The 22,013-nt window shown below is 40.7% G+C and overlaps 1 protein-coding gene across 1 annotated transcript; it reads right to left on the bottom strand.

Annotated features, from left to right (window-relative positions):
- Window positions 1-6,942: 6,942 nt before the first annotated feature.
- Window positions 6,943-12,357, bottom strand: LOC130712726 (uncharacterized). Its single transcript, XM_057562546.1, has 5 exons — window positions 11,231-12,357; window positions 9,746-11,155; window positions 9,044-9,319; window positions 8,419-8,488; window positions 6,943-8,046 (listed from the first exon to the last, which is right to left on the bottom strand). Exons 1-5 carry the CDS (start codon window positions 12,355-12,357, stop codon window positions 6,943-6,945), a joined length of 3,987 nt encoding a protein of 1,328 aa, XP_057418529.1.
- Between the last annotated feature and the right edge of the window lie 9,656 nt (window positions 12,358-22,013).

Raw genomic sequence — 22,013 nt, 5'->3', positions numbered from 1 at the left:
ATTATTTTTTCATACAATCCACAACCCTCTGAACCAATAATTTCTGAGACACAAGCTCAAGAGATACCGAACCCTGAAAAATCCAACTTTAAGCCTCAACCCTCTGATCACTCAAATGAGGAACACTCTGAAAGAGAAGATCTCTCTCCTTGTCCCACTATTTCTAATCGTACCAATGTTCTTTTTTCTTCTCCTTCCAATAAATCTGAAGCTTCTCGCCGATTCTTTCACCTTGTAAGAGAAAGAGTTTCAGAAATTCCTGAACATTTTCTAAATGTTCCAAGTCCAAACCGCTCATCTAGACCCAGGACAGAACCTCTGGTTCCTCTGGATTCCCCAATCCAAGCGGTCCCTCTGGCTTCTATGCCACCTCCACCTCCCCTCCTCTTCATTCTCCTCTTCCAGAGAATGATGAGTCAGTCTCAAACCATTCCCCAGACAAATCCTCAAACCCTGAGACTAAAACCTCTCATCAAAACCCTGAGACCAACATGGATGCACATCAGACTCCGCGGATTGGTTCTCCCTCTGAGGTTGCTAGTAGCAATCATGTAACACCCCGATTTCGGTGGCGTCACTTTAGTAACCAAAAAGAAATTAAAGCGGAAAAACGTGAATATTTTTTTTTATTTGTTTAACTGATAAAACTACTAACTTAATGAAATAAAACTCAAAGATAAAAGACAGCATGACTAATGTACAATATATAATTACAACCCTCGTTGTAAGTAGCAAACCACGTCACGAGTAACCTCCAGTGACGGGAAGTAACAGAAAGTAACGCTCGTCGGCAATATGTACAATCCAAAAGGATAGGTCAAGTGTTCGCAACACAATCCCTCAAAAATGAGAATAAGTCAGCCCAAACGGCCTAAAACAAGACCCCCTAGTCCAACCAACTCTCTGTGATTTCCGTAGAGAAACCACACAAAAAGCTATCGGTCAGGAAACTACCCTGTCCCCAAATGAAACAATGACATCCAGAGCTATGACTCTACTCCTACACTAATCATGTCTAGAGGAGCTCACACCAGCACTCACAACTACATGCTAGCGTGATCATCGTCCGAATCGGAATCCAGAACGACTAAGTCAATGTACACCATCCTCCCTCCTCTCGCTACCGCAACACGCTCCTGTACTGGCCTCACGGGCTTAGGGCCCGAGCCATGGTCATCAATGACAGCAACAGTGGGTGAGGTAGACTCCGCAGAAGTCCCTCCCACAGGCTCCTCCTCTGAGGGGTCCTCATCATCCGAAGATGACGGTGGTGGTGGTGCTCCTACACCGGGTCCGCAGTGCACGCCGGGTGGCAGGTTGAAGCTCACAGTGTATCTCCTCAGCACTCCTTCCGTCAAGTGTCCCAGACGGTCGACACGGTCCTCCATAATCCTCCCCGAGTAAGTCGCTCGATGGCCAGCGGGGTCGACCACCCATGAGCCGGGGTCATCCTGATCTAGCATCTCGAATCTAGTCCCCCCCGAAGGGTGAACCATCGTGAGCCAGTCCGACATAGACATCTGACAAAGGGCGTAGTCCGCCAAAGCACACACAGAAGACGCGAGGGTCAACTCCAAAGAATTATGTAAGTAATAAATCCAATAGTTACAGTTTAAGGGGTAGCTACTTAAGCTTAGTAGTTAGTGATAGCATCATAACATCGTATATCTCCCAAAGAATATAAATGACAATAATAACAATTAACATGCATCAAGTAAGATTAACAAGTACCAATCACACTCGGCAACTAAGTCAATATGCATGTTGCATGAATGAGATGCCGGTTGACAAGATGCATTCCGGAGGGATGGGCATCAACGGATCAGCCCTAACACCAGCCACGGTGGGACCATTTCGGCCCGCGTGCCTCTTACACCAACAACAACGGTAGTCAGATCAGCAGTAAACCCGAAGGTCTGCCATTTCGGTCTGCTACTTAGAATCACCGCAGTGTTCTTACGCGGAAATCCGGGTCTTATGACCATTTTGGAATCCACCGAGGTCCGACATCCGTGCCGTGTATTAACCTCTTAATGTGTGCATGAATGCAGAGTGATTAGCCAAACAACGTCTCCGACCTCACTCGACACGTCGTCACATGTTCTAGCTAACTTATTGTCTCTAAAAGGATACCCTAAGGCAAATGTCGATTCTGCGACAAAAGACAATTAATTATAAACACATTATCTCATGATGATTTCTCGAATTATAATCATCATTGTCAGCCGAAGCCTCAGAAAACATTTTCCCAGTCAAACACAAACAAGTGCATAAACAGTGAATCAAGTCGAATTCGTCGACACCTAAAGCATTAACTAATAGTTCAGTGAGTAGCCCTCACCTGCAGTTCCTCCAGCGTTATCCTCAAGCGTTCCTTCACACTCTACACCTTCCTCTTCTTGAAAATCCTTAATTGAACCTTAGAGCAAAAACCACAGAATTTCATCATAATCAGTCAGAAACTCAGCACTCAATACTCACTAAGGTTACACGAAGTAGCATATACTCCTAGGTACGATAATCTAACACGATCGGACAAGTTTTCGAAAAAGGAATTTTCTCCCCTCCCTTGGAGAGCTCACGGCCACACACTTTAATTGTGTGCGCCGATTTTTCTTCGATCAAACTTGGTTCCTAGATTATCATTAGTCGTAGCTAAGGCGAATCTAAACTCGGAAAAATTATCGGATCGAAAACTGTCGCAGGGGTATTTTGGTCAATATTTTTAGCTCAGAATTTCAAAATTAGAATTTCGAAAAACAAATTGGATGGGGACATCACCAATGACGTTTATGACAACTAATCCTACTAGCGCTAAGCTAAGTCGAGAGTTTTCAGTTTAAAGGATGAAACTTTGTCTAAAAATGGGTATTTGGAGCAGAATTGAAACTCGGCGGCAATTCGACGAGAATCAGCAAAATGTAATCCGCTAAACATGCTCTTGGGCACGTAGGGAAGTGGTTTAGATAGAAAGATGAAGTTATTTGGACAGTTTTGCAAAAACCTCAAAACTTAGAGCACAGAAAGACATAGTGAAAACCACGGAATTGACGATCAGAAGTAAGGATTAGCATCTATACCTCGATACCTTCAAGTAGCAATTGTCAGAGCAACGATCAAGCAAGAAATGGCGAAAATCTTCTTCTCCCTCCTTCTCCTCTAAGCTCGCGGGCTTGGGTTGCAAATGGTGAAGGGTTTTGGTTTTTTTCTCCTATTTATAGGGGATGGAAAAATGCGGGAAAATGAAAATTTCGCGATTTCGATTTTTCCGGCGCCATTCTCCGTGAATTCTAAGATAGGTTTTGGCGACAGAATTCCAAAACTCAAAAGAGGTTTCTTGGAATTAAGGTAAACAATCCAAAGTCAGTGTAAATCTATTTTACCCGAAAAACTACTTTTTGCAGTGGATGTCGGAAGAGAAAACTTCCTTCTGAAGAAAGATTGGAAACATCAAGAGAAATGGGTGTACGCGAGTGGAATCTTCGTTTGAAGCTTCGAATAGAAAAAGTCTTCATCGACCGTTCATTTTAGGTTTCTTGAACTATCAGGGTTTTAGTTTCGGCAAACCTCCGAGGATTGGAATCGGACGTTCGTATATCTCAGGGTTTCGCATCGAAACGCTTGTCATGGAAGGATTAAGAGAAGTTCTAACATTTCTCTGAAGATTTTTGGAATTAGTTTTCATCGTGTCTTTAAGTGCAAATGAGCTATTTACTAGCGCTCTTGCCCTAGGTTTAAGCGTATACTAATCGTGCTATAACTTTTATCGACTTTGATACAATCCTTAGCCTTTTCCTGAACTTTCTCCTTCATAAATTTATTCCATTCAATAAACACTTGTTCAGGTTTTCCTTCACGATACATCAAACCTAATCGTGAATAGGAATTTTATTCCCTTGTTCTAAACTTAAAAACTTGGGTCTTACAAATCACTCTTCATCACCTGAACCAAACCTCTCTCTTGTTCCCTACACCTACTTTGGACCAAACACCCTCCTTGATTGCATCAACTCATTTAATCATGAAGCATCTTTAAGGGCGCAATGTGCATGGTCGCACTGACCTCAGTGAGAAACCAGACATAGTTGTTGAGGACTGGGATCGTCTGTGTTCTTGGATGGTTGATCAAGTTCCAGTGACGGTTGGGTTTCTAAATGCTGAAAAGAATGAGTGTGTTGAAGCTGCCAGTCAATGACTCAGAAGAAGAAAAGCTTTGAATGAACAACTGATGAGAGAACAACTCTATACTGCTATTGAAGAAGCTAGAAAGAAGAAGGAACAAGAAGAAGAAGCTCCAAGGATTGAAGCAGAACAACGTGAAGCTGCAAGGTTGCAAGCTCTGGAACAAGCAGCTAAATTACAAGCTGAGGCTGAGGCACTTAGAAATCAAGCACTTAGAATTGTTCCAGCTACTAATGTTGCCTCCTGATCGAGGCCGTACCCGATACAAATAATTAAATTAGAAAACTGTAGTAAACTAGGAAGTGACTCCTAGGTCGTTTCCCAAGGATTATCGTTTCAACAAAGACTCAATATTATTAATACTAACAAACGCACACACACTGGGGGGGGGTTTTGTGATTCAGTTTAAAAATACTAACAGAAAGTAAAAGCAGATTAATATGATAAGTAAAGACGGACGAATCCCTTCGTTCAGTATATCGCTGCTCAATCACGGGTATCTAAAGATCAATTCTTGTTATTAGTTTCCTAGTTCGTGAGAATTAATTAACTAAGCGATAACTAATTCACAGATTCCTAAACTAAGCGATTAAGAATCCTTTACGCCCTAATATGAACTAAGCGAACATACATCATCTTCTAATTCGTGAACCTAAGGAATTAAGCAAACCTAAGCCAGAATTAGAGATGAAGAAAACTAATCAGTTGAATTCTATTAAGCACTGTACCTCAAGAGCGCGATATACTTTGCAAAGGAATTCGTTCGAAGGAAATTAGCCTTCCATGGATGGGGCGAATTCAACAATTATTTTGGAGAAGAGAATAGGGATTAAAAGCATAAACCCTAGCAGAACTCTAATAATTACTGAAATTCAAAATTGCATAAAATAATAATGTAGAAGGTAAAAAGGTTCTTGTTTCTCTCAGCACAAACCCTTAAATAGGAGCTGAGATCACAAATCCTAATCAAAATCAAATCCTAAAAGATATCAAAATCAAATCCTAACAAATCCTAAAGATAGAGTTTTAAAATAACAACCTAAATAAGTTTGAATCTGAAAGATATCAAACTTAATTTATTTCGAAATTAAATCCTAATATTTCCTAAAATACAATCTTCACTCCAGCACAATCAAATCTTCATTCCGCAATTCCCCAAAATGCCCTTGATGTCAAATAAAACCTGAAAATAAGAATAAACGTAATTAGACCAAATAATAGAAATCTCTGTCAAGCAAGGTCAATTAATTACGAATAATCATTAATAATGACCAATTAAGGCTATATAAAATGGGTTAAATATTGCTCATCAAATACCCCCACACTTAGCCTTTTGCACTCCTGGGCAAAATAAAGAATTAAGAACATGAAAACCAATTTGTAACTGGAAGTGAATCATGCAATAACCTAAAAGATCACATACTTAACAATGAATCCTAGGAAATGTAGAGAAATGGGCAAAATCAAGTGAGAATCAAAGAGACAAGAAATCCATGAATATCATCCAAACATCCAAAGCATGTAAAGTAACCAATCAAACCAAGAGGTGAGAACAAAGATGATAGATCCTCACAAGTTATGCTCTCAAAGTGTTTACACTCAAGTGTTTAAGGTTTGTGTTTACGCTCAAAGCACTTCATGAGAACAAACACTACCATAGGCTTGACAAGACGCTAACATCAACAATCAAAAACACATGCACATAAAGATCAAAAAGGACTTTTAAAGGTTGTAATGTGGCCAAGGACAGGGTAGGATAAAATATGGGATAAGTAGCTAAAACCTTAGGAAATAGAGGAGCAATGGGGAATAAGTAAGAAGTACGTCAAGATCAACCCAATTTCAAAGCATAAGATTTGCAATTCTTCCTCCAATTCCACACTTCAACTTTTCATCCTTCATCCTTTCATTCATTTTTTTCTTCCTCTTGGCCTTCTCTTTTTTTTTTCCTTTCCTGTTTTTTCCTTTTTTTTCGTTTTTTTTTTATTTTTTTATTTTTTTGCATAACAAAACTAGTAAGAAAAACACCACCACTCTATTTACAACAACCAACCAAGCATAACCGAGAATTGGAAGAATTAAAGAACAATGCACCCTTACCCACTTAGTACTTACTCCCAAAACAATTCCAAAGCTCCAAAATTCCCTAAGATTAGGTCAATCATGGTTTTTCACTTATAAGCTTGTAATGAGCTAAAGAAAAGAAGGGTAAAAAGGCTCAAAGTGGCTATCAAAGGATAATTCATTCAAGGTAGGCTTATATGGCTAGTGGCTTATTAATTAAAAGAAGAAAATGCCTAAAATCACTTCAATATGTGCATGTGAATATCAAGTAGAAACAAGCGTCAAGTCAAGTTCTAGAGTGCAAGTAATCAAGAGTGCAATCACACAAGAAAAAGATTAGAGATGGCATACAGTTGACCACCTACAGTTAAGGCTCAAAAACTCTCACAGGGGAATTTAGTCTATCATAATTGTTTCAACCCCTCAATTTTCAAAAGTAACTTGACAACAAGAACGCATGGATTCACATCACAAGATATCATGACTCAGTTCAAAGAAAGAAAATGCCCATAATCTAAACAAGACCTAAGAATTCAAAGAAAGCATGGATCAACCTAATTTATTCAAAAGCTAAATATTCTACCTACGGTAATCTCCCCCCCACACTTAAACTACACATTGTCCCAATGAAGCATAACAAATATGGAATTGAACAAGTGCAATAAAAGTAAAGAAGGAGAAAGAAAACTCCCTGATTCATGGCGGGCGGAGGGTGGAAACAACCAAGGAAACATCGTCCATGGTAGCATCCACAAGAGAAGGATTAGTGAGGAAATGCTTGAGGCGATGACCATTAACTTTGAAGCTCTTATCTGTGGATTCACTTTTGATCTCTACAGTACCATAAGGAAACACATTAGTAACAACAAAAGGACCAATCCACTTAGAACGAAGCTTACCGCTCATTAGGCCAAGCCTAGAGTTATACAACAACACTTGTTGTCCAACCAAAAAGTCTTTTCTGGAAATCAAGCTATCATGGAATATTTTGGTCTTCTCTTTGTAGAACTTAGAGTTCTCATAGGCTTCCAAGCGGATCTCATCTAACTCACTCAATTGAAGCTTCCTTTCGCCACCAGCTTGATTAAGAGCCAAGTTGCAAGTCTTCACAGCCCAATACGCACGATGCTCTATCTCAACAGGGAGATGACATGCCTTACCAAAAACAACGCGGTAAGGGGACATTCCGATGGGTGCTTTATAAGCAGTACGATGGGCCCACAGAGCATCCTCAAGTCTATTGCTCCAATCCTTCCTGTTAGGCTGGACAGTCTTCTCCAAGATCCTCTTTATCTCTCTATTGGAATTCTCAGCTTGCCCATTTGTTTGAGGATGGTATGGTGTGGAAATTCTATGAACAACCCCAAATTTCTTGAGAAGAGCTTGCATGGACCTATTGTAGAAGTGGGTGCCTTGGTCACTAATGATTGCTCTAGGAATGCCAAACCTGCAAAAGATGTTAGACCTAACAAAATCCACAACAACTCGAGAATCATTAGTCCGGGTGGCCTTAGCTTCTACCCATTTAGAAACATAATCAACAGCAAGCAAAATATAATAAAAACCAAAAGAAACAGGAAAAGGACCCATAAAATCGATACCCCAGACATCAAAGACCTCACAAAACAGCATGGACTGTTGAGGCATCTCTTTTCTCCAAGAAATGGTACCGCCTGCTCTCTGACATGGCTCACAAGTGCTGCAAATCCTTGACGCATCTTTGAAGATGGTGGGCCAGTAAAATCCAGAATCAAGCACCTTGCGTGCTGTCCTTTGGGGTCCAAAGTGACCGCCCACTGCAGAAGCATGGCAAAACTGAAGGACTGACTCAATCTCATGATCTGGAATTCACCTCCTAATAACCTGGTCAGTACAAAACTTCCACAAATAGGGGTCATCCCAACAATAATATTTAGCATCACACTTGAGCTTAGCAATCTGAGCTCTAGAAGCAAATGGTGGAAAAACAAAAGCAACTAAATAATTAACAATATTAGCAAACCAGGGTGCTGGAAATGAAACTGAAATATTAAAGAGCCGCTCATCCGGAAAGTCATCTCTTGTATCAGCATCCCTCTCTATCCGACTCAAGTGATCGGCCACCAAATTCTGTGCTCCACTCCTATCTCTAATCTCCAAGTCAAACTCTTGGAGCAAGAGCATCCATCGGATCAACCTAGGTTTTAATTCAGCCTTCTTCAACAGGAACTTTAGAGCTGCATGGTCAGTATAAACAATAATCCTAGAACCTAGCAAATATGATCTGAATTTATCTAGAGCAAACACAATAGCTAGAAGTTCTTTTACAGTGGTTGTGTAATTCGCTTGTGCAGAATCTAAAGTCCTGGAAGCATAATATATTACCCTAGGTAACTTATCCACTTTTTGAGCAAGGACAGCACCCAGTGCGTAATTAGAGGCATCACACATGAGCTCAAAAGGGGCTGTCCAATCAGGTGCCTGAATGATAGGAGTAGTGGTCAAGGCTTTCTTTAGGCAATCGAATGCCTCTCTGCATTTCTCATCAAAATCAAACGCCACTTCCTTCTGCAGCATGTTAGAAAGAGGAAGGGCTCTCTTGCTGAAATCCTGAATGAACCTGCGATAAAAACCTGCATGGCCAAGAAAAGAACGCACCTCTCGCACGCAAGAGGGGTAAGGCAAATGTGAAATAACATCTATCTTGGCAGGATCCACCTCTATGCCTTTGTTAGAAATCACATGACCTAGAACTATGCCTTGCTCTACCATAAAATGACACTTCTCATAATTCAAAACAAGGTTAGTTTCAATGCACCTATGCAAAACTTTATCCAGATTATCTAAACATGTATCAAATGAAGATCCGTAAACAGTGAAATCATCCATAAATACCTCGATGCAACTCTCTAAGAAATCACTGAAAATACTTACCATGCACCGCTGGAATGTACCAGGGGCATTGCATAGGCCAAAGGGCATCCTCCTATAGGCAAAAGTGCCAAAGGGACAAGTGAATGTGGTCTTTTCTTGGTCCTCAGGAGCAATGTGAATTTGAAAGTACCCAGAAAAACCATCAAGAAAACAGTAGTGACTTTTACCTGCTAAGCGCTCAAGCATTTGATCAATGAAGAGCAAAGGAAAGTGATCCTTTCTAGTTGCTTGATTGAGCCTCCTATAATCAATGCAGACTCTCCAACTGTTTTGCACTCGAGTAGGGATAAGCTCGTTCCTCTCATTCTTCATAACGGTAAGTCATGTCTTCTTAGGGACCACTTGAACTGGGCTCACCCAAGGGCTGTTAGAGATCGGATATATAATTCCAGCTTGCAGAAGCTTGGTGATCTCCTTCTTCACAACATCAAGTATCACTGGGTTGAGTCTCCTTTGTGGTTGTCTCACTGGCTTCGCTCCTTCTTCCAAGAGTATTCTATGCATGCACATGGATGGACTAATACCAGGAATGTCAGCTAAGGTCCAACCAATAGCTTTCTTGTGCTTCTTCAGTACTTGCAGCAACTTTTCCTCTTGATTTTCATGAAGGGTTGAGGAAACAATGACAGGGAGCTTCTTATCATCCTCCAAGTAGGCATACTTGAGGTTATCTGGTAAGGGCTTAAGCTCCAATACGGGTGCCTGCAAAACAGATGGAACCAAACTAGCAGATACAGTATCTGCAGCCTGCACTTCAACAACTGGGTTAGTACAATCAGATTTCTTAACATCTGAGTCAACAACAACAGTGTCCAAAAATTGATCAATGCAAGAATCACACATTTCAGTAGCAGTACATGTATGACAAGTGTATGACCCAGTTAGTGAAGGATAATCAGAATCATGTAGGAAATCAGATTCATGTTCATCAAGCATATCATCAAGCAGTTCTTCAAGCAAATCAATATGAAACACAGAATAGTCTTCAGGTGGATGTTTCATAGCATCAAAAATGTTTATCCTAACCACAATATCACCGAATTCCATAGTCAGTGTACCAGCATAAACATCTATCTTGGTTCGGGCTGTCTTTAAAAATGGTCTCCCCAAAATGATAGGAACTGTATTACGGAAAGATCCTTTTTCCATTTCAAGCACATAAAAATCAGCAGGGAAAACAAGTTCACCAACCCTAACCAAAACATCCTCTACCCAACCAGCAGGGTGTGCCGTGCTCCTATTTGCTAATTGGATGACAACACCCGTAGGTTTCAAAGGTCCAAGTGAAAGTGATTTAAAAATAGACATAGGCATCACATTAATTGAAGCTCCTAGATCTAGCATGGCATTTTCAAATTTAGTATCACCTATGACACAAGGAACAGAAAACGTACCTGGATCCTCACACTTTTCAGGAACATCAGAAACAGGGGCAGGTTTACCAGCTTTACCTATGATTGCAGAAACGTTTCTCCCCATGCGAACTCTTTCATTTCCTTTCAGCTTCCTTTTCTGAGTGCATAATTCTTTCAGAAACTTTGCATATCTTGGAATTTGCTTGAGTGCATCAAGTAGAGGTATGTTCACCTCCACTTTCTTGAATATCTCCAAGATTCCCTTATCTACCTCTTCCTTCTTCTTGCTTGGCATAGCTTTCGGAGGGAATGGAAGAGGAATGGAAGGTGGTTGTACTTGGAAGGTTCTTGTGGCAGTGGTCTCTGTCTCCTTTTCAGGTTCAGGCTCTGGCTCTGGTCCATGATCTGCATCAATTTGCTTCCCCGACCGTAAGGTGATGGCGCTCACATTTCTTGGATTCACAACCGTCTGAGAGGGCAGCTTATCAGAATTCTGGGACTGTAGCTGGTTTATTGAAGTAGCCATCTGTCCTATCTGGGTGGTCAGATTCTGAATGGAGGATCTGGTGTCTTGTTGGAACTGTATGTTTTGGGCTGTCATCTGCTTCAACATATCCTCCAATGAAGATTCTTTAGATTGCGGTGGTGCAGCAGGGTTGTTAGCCTGTTGTTGCATTGGAGGAGGAACATATGGTCTAGGTTGTGACTGATCATACCATCTAAGATTTGGATGATTTCTCCAGCCAGGATTATATCTGTTAGATGACAGATCATAATTTTGCTGAGGTCGATTATTGAAAATGTTGGCAGCATATGCTTCAGGATTCTCATCCGTAGGTTCCTGCAGAGAAGGACAAACATCAGTATTATGGTCTTTAGTGCAAATGCCACAAACCTTTGCCTGTTGTGAAGGTTTATTCTGGTTCATGGCCAATTGAGTAACCAAGCTGGCAATGGTTTCCACCCTCTTCTCAAGCTTGTCCATCCTTGGATCTGTCCCAATCTCATTAACAGTTTTAACAGCATCATTACTCCTTGTGTGAAACTGCTGAGAATTAGCAGCCATCTTCTCAAACAACTGCCTGGCTTCAGTAGGAGTCATGTCATTCAATGCACCTCCACAAGCACCATCAATGAGATGTCTCTCCATGTTGAGCAAACCCTCATAGAAATACTGAACTAGGAGCTGCTCGGAAATCTGGTGATGGGGGCAGCTCACACATAGTGTCTTGAATCTTTCCCAGTATTCATGTAGAGTCTCTCCATGTAGCTGCCTGATTCCTAAGATGTCTTTTCTGATTGAAGTTGTCCTAGAGGCAGGGAAGAACTTCTCAAGAAACTTTCTTTTCAGGTCGTCCCAGCTTGCAATGGATGAAGGAGGCAGGTTATACAGCCAAGTCTTTGCAGTTCCCTGAAGAGAATGAGGAAAAGCCTTCAAACAGATATGATCTTTGTCAACTTCAGGAGGCTTCATGGTGGATATGACAGTACGAAACTCCTTGATATGCATATGAGGATCTTCACCTGCAAGACCACCAAACTTAGGCAATAAATGGATTAGTCCAGTTTTGAGTACACATGGTACATCCTCAGGATACTGGATACACAAGCTTTCGTAGGTGAAATCAGGTGCAGCCAGCTCCCTTAATGTTCTTTCTCGCGGTCCTTCTTCAGCCATGTTATCAAAAACTGCTACAAAATCAGAATCAAAATCAAGGTCAGAATCAGAATCACTTGAATGAGAATCAGTAACAAAAGCTCTACGTGCTCTAATTAACCTATGAAATTCTCGATCTATTTCAGAAATAAATGGATGCAAAAACCCAGGATTTGCCCTAGTCATGCAACACTAAGTATCCCAAATAGAATAAGAATGAAAGTAAATTTTTTTTTTTTTTTTCAAAACCCTAAAAAAAACTTTTGGCGGAAGGCCTCTTTTTGCGGTTTTAAGAATCGATCTCACGGCGTAGCCGTCACAGATGGATTGGAATTTTTTTTCTACCCCAAAAACATATATAATATGTTGAATTTCGAGTTCTGGAGCAAAAGATATGGCCGTTTGAAGTTACAGCCTAGGAGCTGAGATCACAAATCCTAATCAAAATCAAATCCTAAAAGATATCAAAATCAAATCCTAACAAATCCTAAAGATAGAGTTTTAAAATAACAACCTAAATAAGTTTGAATCTGAAAGATATCAAACTTAATTTATTTCGAAATTAAATCCTAATATTTCCTAAAATACAATCTTCACTCCAGCACAATCAAATCTTCATTCCGCAATTCCCCAAAATGCCCTTGATGTCAAATAAAACCTGAAAATAAGAATAAACGTAATTAGACCAAATAATAGAAATCTCTGTCAAGCAAGGTCAATTAATTACGAATAATCATTAATAATGACCAATTAAGGCTATATAAAATGGGTTAAATATTGCTCATCACCTCCACATCTGCTCAAGTTCCTCACTCTGATCAAGCTACAACGTCTGCTCAACCTCAGTCAGATTCAAGGATTGATATCATTGAACAAAGGCTTGATTCTCATGAAGTTCTTCTTCAGAGTTTGAAAGAAATGTGCGCAGAACTTCTAAGGAGGACACCTAAACCCTAGCTATAGGAACTCTCTTTTCTTACGTTTTTCTTTATATATGTTTGTTTGTTTTCTCTTTGAACTATGTTCCTTTATCTATTTTCTGTTTATTCAATTATCGTTTCGTTATGTGTTGCATATTACTTGTTCATCATAAAATTAATTTTCACTCATACACATTAACTAACAAACAAACTTTTTATTCATTAATAAGAAACATCATACAATGCATTGATATACTTAAAAGGGAGGATTTTTCCTCAACTTTCTACATTGCCTACGCATCGCTGCTTTCTCAAGCTCTAGACGATGCTGCCTATGCTCTAAGAGGACTAAGCCCTGGCGCAGCTCCTGCCTCTCAGGACCCTTCGCCACCGTCTCCAGAGCCGCCTCTGTTGCTCTGATTTCCTCATAAAGCTCCAGCTCCTTCAGGAAGCAAACTGTAACACCCCGATTTCGGTGGCATCACTTTAGTAACCAAAAAGAAAATAAAGCGGAAAAACGTGAATATTTTTTTTCGATTTGTTTAAATAATAAAATAAAGACTTGTCGAAATAAAGACTCTACAGCGAAAGATAAACATAACTAATGTACAATATATTTACAGCCCCCGCTGTAAGTAGTGAACCACGTCACGAGTATCCTCTAGTGACGGGAAGTAACCGAAAGTAGTGCCCGTGGGCAATATGTACCAACCAAAGTGAAAGGTCAAGTGTTCTTAATACAGTCCTCCAAAACGAAAGTAGGACAGCCCAAAACGGCCTAAACAAGACCTCCTAGTCCGACCAACTCTCTGTGATTTCCATAAAGAAAACCACACAAAAGCTAACGGTCGGGGACCTACCCTGCCCCAAAATACGAACATGACGACCAGAGCTATAACGCTACTCCTACCCTAATCCTGTCCAGAGGAGTACACCCCAGCACCCACAACTACATGCTGGCATGATCATCGTCCGAATCAGAATCCAGGATGACTAGGTCAATGTCTCCAACCATCCCCCCTCTCGCTCCTGCAACATGCTCCTGAGCTGGTCTCACGGGTCCGGGACCCGAACCAAAGTCATCAGCGACAGCAACAGTAGGTGAGCTAGAGTCCGATGAAGTCCCTCCCACAGGCTCCTCCTCCGAGGGGTCCTTGTCGTCAGAAGACGATGGTGGTGCTGGTGCTCCTACACCGGGTCCACAGTGCACGCCAGGTGGCAGGTTAAAGCTGACAGTGTAACGCCTCAGAACTCCCTCCGTCAAGTGTTCTAGACTGTTGACACGATCTTCCATTATTCTCCCCGAGTAAATCACTCTGTGGCCAGCGGGGTCGACCACCCATGAGCCGGGAATCTCCTGATCAAGCATCTCAAACCTAGTCCCCCCCGAAGGGTGGACCATCGTAAACCAATCCACCATGGACATCCGACAATGGGCGTAGTCCGCCAAAACACAAACAGAAGGCGCGAGGGTCAACTCAAAGAATTACATAAGTAATACCCCAGTAGATAAAGTTTAAGGGATAGCTACTTAGGCTTAGAAGTTTGTGATAGCATTATAAATTGTATATCTTCCAATTGAATGTAAATGATAATTACTGACAAATAACATATATCAAGTACGATTAACAAGTATCAATCACACTCGGCAACTAAGTCAGTATGCATGGTGCATGAATGAGATGACGAGGAACAAGATGCAATCCGGAAGGATGGACACCAACGAGTCAGTCCTATCACCGGCCATAGTGGGACCATTTCTGCACAACAGAACAATTCCCCAACAAGCCTTGGTATCCCTAAACCAATGCTCTGATACCACAATGTAACGCCTCGATTTTCAAGGGTTACTTAGTGATCCAAAAGTAAATTAATCATGCTAATGAACTTTCGAAATCATAAAAATGCAGGTATATATATTTTTTTAATTTGAAACATAATACTTTGTAATACTTTCCAAAACATGCTCTAACCAATGCATACATAATACCCATCATAATAAATACCCTTACATCAACGAATATAATCACAAAATAGACTCCAAAAGGAATATAAACAAAAAGCCTCATATGCCCATCGAGCTCCCCACAATCTCCACACGACTAATCTCTGAATCGGTAGCTCGTCGTCCCACCATTTCTTGGCGATGTCTCATCTCCTGCATTTAACAGTCTCTTGCTCATCCTTTAGAGCGGCGCCGTCGAACATTCATAAGAGAGAAAAGGTGCAAGGGTCAACTTCTTATACCACAAGGCCATAATTAGGACGTGCACACATACGAGCAAGTAAGAGCATGCATATTCACATATATAATCACCTATCAAGAATCTTACCAAACGGCATACTAATACATCCCTAAGGAATTCTAGATGTAGCATAAGATAAGGAAAACACTTCAACAAGCAAGGCACAAGGCCCACAACCACACGTTGCACCTTATAGGGAATTCAATCGTCTAACACAAGCCACAAGACAACAACCAATGTTCTTACGTCAACGACGTTCAAGGGAACCTATGTGTCTCTATATTGTTAGCGTTGCTATATGCTCAATGCTCAATGCACACCATGATCCGGATAAACGCCAACTCCATACGAGGCAGGCGGGACAAAGACCCATCCAGCAGTCAATTGCCACTTATTCTAATGATCCATCAAGAAATCATTAGTAACCAACTCACGGTACCCATTCCAGCAGTACCCTTAGACTATGCAATGCTATGCTTCATGATTAGTCACACAACGTAGTTATAGTCTTTTGTCGTTCGACAACGACTCCACCACACCTTAACATGAGTGGTCGGGGTCACCATCTCATAGGTACCACCGTCTATCCGTCACCACAATAACCCCACCATCATATGTTCCACTTTCGATCTCATTCAATCAACATCACTCATACAACGCATACCATTCGATAAATATAAGGGCATACTATATCATGCATCATAGGAACATAATTCAAGACTTACGTTCATCATAAACATCCTAAGAGTTCATCATGTCATATTCAACAAGTAGTCATGTACTCAACAAGTAAGCATGTTCTCAACAAGTAATCATGTTCTCAAACATCAAGGCACCTAAGCATGTTATCATTCATCATGTTCATAAACACTTTATCATATTAATCAAGCATTCTTAACTCATAAACTTCATGTATATCATGCATATAATTCAGGGCAACAAAACCACAGAAAATGGTAGAATTAAAATTGAAAACTGTATTAAAATAGAAACCTAAAAATTATGAAACATTCAAATATTTAAGAACTTTAAGTTAGCTTTCAACTAAAATTGGTTTTACCCGATTTGGACTCATATCCAAGGAGTTATTCCCAAAACATTACGAACTGTCCAGCTTACTCGGCAGCAGAAAAAGGGGTGAAATAAAATTAAAAACTGTATTGAAATAGCAATCCAAAAATTATGAAAATTTCACATACTTAAGAAATTTAAGTTAGCTTTCAAATAAAATTGGTTTCACCCGATTTGGACTCATATCCAAGGAGTTATGCCCAAAACAGTTCAAAGTAGCAAAAAAAACGTCACTTGGCGCTGGAGGGACAGAAGTCCCACGCATGTGCGTCTTCAAGCCACGCACATGCGCCCATAGCTGCAGGTTCCCCACGCACATGCGTCGCGGTTCCGTACCTCTTCCGAGTTTCATACATTTTCTCACTTTTAACTTGATATTTAGCCCAAGACTTAACCTTTAAGTTCCCATTCATGATTCTAAGGATCATACAACATACTAAGCTCATTTACATAAGTCTTCCAAGGTCTTAACATGTTCATAATCATCATACAAGTTCATGCCATCCTAACACACAATTCGTGCACGCTAAAGTCCAAGACCCGAAGTGCCCTTACCTCGATCGGTGGCTTTCTCCTTAACTCCTCTAGTCTGATTTCCTTCCTAGCCTTTTGCTCCTCGTAATGAAATGAACAAGGTGTTCTTCACCTTCACACAAGCACACAATGCACACAACCATCATTCATCAAAATCAAATAGAAATCACACACACTCTTAACTAAGTCTAGCACTTCTCATGAATGAACTTAGTCTTAAGAGTTCATGGGTTTTGAGTTTTGAAACAACACTTTGAATGATCTTTGAGAGTTAAAAACTGAACTTTTAGCCTCAAGGCTTTTAAGAAACAAGCTTGGAAACCTACTCTTGAAGTCTTTACTTCATGAGAACATTGAAACATCAAGATTCAACCTTTTGAACAAGAAAAGGTTTTATGATGAGTAGTTTTCTTCCTTGGCTCTCCATTTCGAAATCTAAGGTTCAGAAAACAAGAGCATGAAGCCCTAACATCAAGCTTCAACCTTTTTCCAAAACTCTTTTCACAAACAAGAAGCGAAGGGGAATCACAAGCTCACCACAAGCACACAACAACAACAACTCGGTTTTTAGAAAGGATGAAGAGAAAGATAGCTCGTTTTTGAATTTGGAAACCATAACCATGATCCTCAACTTGAATGCTAGTTCCTTTGTGAAGGAATGGAAGACAAAAGATGATTTCTTGGTGGTGTTTAGAGATGATAAAGATTTCAGTTTTTGGTAAGAAAGATAAAGATAAGATGAAGATGATGTTCACTCTCTCTCACTTATCTCTCTAAAGTCCTCTTATTTCCTTTACTTTGGTTCAGAAATCTGATGGGAAGCTTCTATGATAAGGTGATGGACATTTCCCTAGGTGAAAGGTGGCTTGCACTTTTGGCTTTGGTTTATCTTCCCATGCACACTACTTATGGTAAAGCAATCATGATACTAACCTTTTGACCTTGGTTCATGAGCCTACCCTAGTAGCCTTTCTCTCCACACTCAACATCTGAAAACTCAACCCCAAGATCAGATATTTTCTGGCCAATTTCGTGATTGGCTCGTTTACGAGTCGAACTCGACTCGTTTTCGAGTCGAAAACACTATCGGGCGAGATTTTTGACCTTATATCGATATTACAGTCAAAATTCTCGAAATTACGCGTAGATTATCGTAATGTTAAGGAAAATATTTATTTCACACTCGAATAATAATTCGATGACAAAAGGCGCTCTTGGCGAAACGCGTCGGTTCGACCGTTTTCCGTAGTGCAGCTGAATCCTCCGATGAACGAAGAATGAAACACTTGGAAAACAACTTCGATATTAATAATCAAAATATTACTTTCATTAGATAAAATTCATCATACAAGGTTACACCCATTAAGATCACATTAACCGAGCATTAAAGCACTAAACCGAGAAATTGACCGAGTTTATTTCTCTAAAACTTTCACGGGTCTTACATTTCTACCCCCCTTAAATTAGTTTCGTCCTCGAAACTACAAGTCGTAAGGTAGCCCTGTCTACCGCACTCTATACTATTCCACCTCAAGGATCATCCGCACCTAACTCTCGATAACACTTTCGCTAAATTACTTGCACGGTTGCTCCATCCACCACCTTGGTCCAACCAACGACTTGGTCTATCAGGTCACAGCTCACAACCCACACAGTTCAGCTCATCGCCCACGCAGTTCAGCTCATAGCCCACACAGTTCGGCACTTAGCCCACACAGTCGGCACTTAGCCCACACAGTCGGCACTTAGCCCACACAGTCGGCACACGACCCACACAGTCGGCACACGGCCCACACAGTTCGGCTCACAGCCCACACCGTTCGGCACTTAGCCCACACAGTCGACACATGGCCCACACAGTTCGGCTCACAGCCCACACAGTTCAGCTCACAGCCCACACAGTTCGGCACTTAGCCTACACAGTTCGGCTCACAGCCCACACAGTTCAGCACATCGCCCACACAGTTTGGCACTTAGCCCACACAGTTTGGCGCAAAGTTGATTGGCGGACAACCTTGACGTCCCGAATCCACCACGACACAACGATCCTATGCGTAACGATGATACTAGTGCCTCAACAACCAAGAATAATGTCCCACGCACTCGTGGTATTCAACTAAGATCCATTCCTTGTCTTTTTATCACACTTCGCTCGACCCTAAGTCTCTCGTACTTATGGAAAGATTCCTCAAGCCCTATGATCTAAACCGTTCTCAAGTCCAAATCTCTGCTAGCCCCTCACCTATCAACTTGTAACGTGAATCCACTTCTTAACTCCACATCCTCTTCCATAAACATCTAGAACTTAATCCCCAACTCATTTTCCACTCTCTAACAATCAAAAACAATTAATGCCATATACCTCACTCCTCTTATTACAAGGAATACACTTAACTCGAAATCAAACCTTCTGAGCTATTCATCCTCTAACAATTTCCCCTCGGATTTCACACAACCAAACATTGAATCCCTCGACTTAGTCTCCCTCTACTTGGGCAATCATGTGAACTAAACAATTAAGAATCTCACAACCAATTGTACAATTCCTTCATCATCAACTTCTATACATAGGTACTATTATCACGGACAATCAAAGACAACACCGAACGGCAACTCTGAAATTCGCTTAAGTCATATATAGGATTCTACACTGATACGCCCCTAGTTGATGCAAGGGCTGCAATGGATCGTCTAGGATTGATCTTGGATGATGAGAACTCTGAAATGTGAGAAAGAAGAAGAAGAATTTCGTGATGGAAGGGAAATGGACAGAAAAGAGGGGAAGTTTTAGTGAAATGGAAGATGAAGACTTCACACAAAGGTGGTGACAAACCCTTGATAAGCCTAATTCTTGAATCACTCAAGAACTATGAGAATCACTCTCACAAATCTGAATCACTCAGAAAAGAAAATACTAATTCATTCATAATCTGTCTATTACATTGAAGGAGTGGTCCTTATAAGGAAGAAGGAAATTCAGCCTAGTTACAAAAAAATGATGAGGTGTAATTTCTCTAGAAGAATCCTAGGCTAGGAGTTACAAATTAAAAGAGGAAGATAGTGATATGCTTCAGCCCTGAACGTGTTTTTAGTGCCTGATTGCTTCATGTAACTCCCTTTCTTGATTGTTATTCTGACCAGGGAATATAGCATTCAATGCTCTTTATGAACTTAATTTCCCTTTCTTTGTAACTCCATTCTTGGCTTTGAAAGCTCTTCAATCCTTTGACTTTGCTGATGTAACTCCTCCATTCAGAACTTATTGAAATTCAAACACATTCAAAGAGTTTTAAGAAAGGAATGGATCCCTCCCTTTAAGCCCTTCATGCGCCACATGCAAACACACACCACTTGAAGTGGATTAAACACACTAAAATAAAATTCAGCAACATAATGCATTTGGATCCAACTTATTCAATTGGTCCTTTGCATTTTTATTGAAATAAAATAAAACAGAACATCACATGGCAGCCCCTATGCGTGGGCTGGCTCTTCTTCTTGGGCCTGAATGATCATCATGATTTTTGGTTCCATCTCTTCTACCACTTTGTCTTCAAGAATGGTTGCCACTACTTGCTGAAGAGTCTCTTTGGCCTTTTTAGCTCTAGCCCTTGTCATTGGTCCTCCAAGTCCTTTTAGTGCTCCATGACCCTTGTCCTTGTCCTTGTCCTCATCATTCCCTCCCTCTTGAAAAGGATTTGACCTCAAATCAAATTCTCCGCCATCTGCATCAAAGAGAGATAAATCAGAGACATTAAAGGTTGAGCTGATGTTATACTCACCTGGAAGCTCTATTTTGTAGGCATTGTTATTGATTCTCTCAAGCACTTGAAAAGGTCCATCCCCTCTAGGTTGGAGTTTGGATTTCCTTTGTTCTGGAAACCTTTCCTTCCTCATGTGCACCCAAACCCAATCTCCGGGTTGGAACACCACCTCCTTTCTTCCCTTGTTAGCTTGCCTAGCATAACTCTCATTCTTTCTCTCAATTTGAGCCTTCACACGCTCATGCATCTTCTTGACATATTCAGCTTTGCCCTGTCCTTCCTTGTGCTTGAAAACAGAAATGTTAGGCATAGGCAACAAATCAAGAGGAGTCAAAGGGTTAAATCCATACACTACTTCAAATGGAGAGCAATTGGTAGTGCTATGGACAGCCCTATTGTAAGCAAATTCAACATGAGGCAAACACGCCTCCCAAGCCTTTAAATTGGCCTTAGGGACAGTCCTAAGCAAGGTGCCTAGGGTCCTATTAACCACCTCAGTTTGCCCATCAGTTTGTGGGTGGCAAGTGGTAGAGAACAAAAGTTTGGTGCCTAACTTCCCCCATAAAGTCCTCCAGAAGTGACTTAGGAACTTGGTGTCCCTATCACTAACTATGCTTCTAGGCATCCCATGAAGTCTTACAACTTCTTTAAAGAACAAATCAGCAACGTGACAAGCATCATCAGCTTTCCTGCAAGGAATAAAGTGAGCCATTTTTGAAAACCTATCAACAACCACAAAAATGGAATCCTTACCATTCTTTGTTCTAGGGAGGCCTAAAACAAAGTCCATAGACAAGTCAACCCAAGGGTATTCAGGGATTGGCAAAGAAGTATACAAACCATGTGGCATCACCTTAGACTTAGCCTTCTTGCAAACAATGCAATGTTCACAAAACTTGATCACATCATGTTTCATTTTGGGCCAATAGAAATGTTCCTGTAAAGTTTCTAGAGTCTTTTGGACTCCAAAATGACCCATTAATCCCCCAGCATGGGATTCTTTAACAAGCAGTTCTCTAATGGAACTTTTAGGCACACACAACCTGTTTTCCTTAAATAAAAATCCATTGTGCCTATAAAATCCATTTTGAGAAACTTTCTCACAAGCCACAAAAATTTCAGCAAAGTTATCATCTTTTTCATACATTTCTTTCACATGTTCAAGTCCTAGCAATTTAGTCTCTAACATGGAAAGCAACACGTGTCTCCTGGATAAAGCATCAGCCACAATGTTACTTTTCCCTTTTTTGTGTTTTATGACATAGGGAAATTGTTCCAAAAATTCAACCCATTTGGCATGCCTTTTG

Source organism: Lotus japonicus, chromosome 4 (genome assembly GCF_012489685.1).
Source record: "Lotus japonicus ecotype B-129 chromosome 4, LjGifu_v1.2".
In the NCBI taxonomy this organism is placed as follows: domain Eukaryota; kingdom Viridiplantae; phylum Streptophyta; class Magnoliopsida; order Fabales; family Fabaceae; genus Lotus; species Lotus japonicus.
This window is presented reverse-complemented; position numbering and strand designations above follow the sequence as displayed.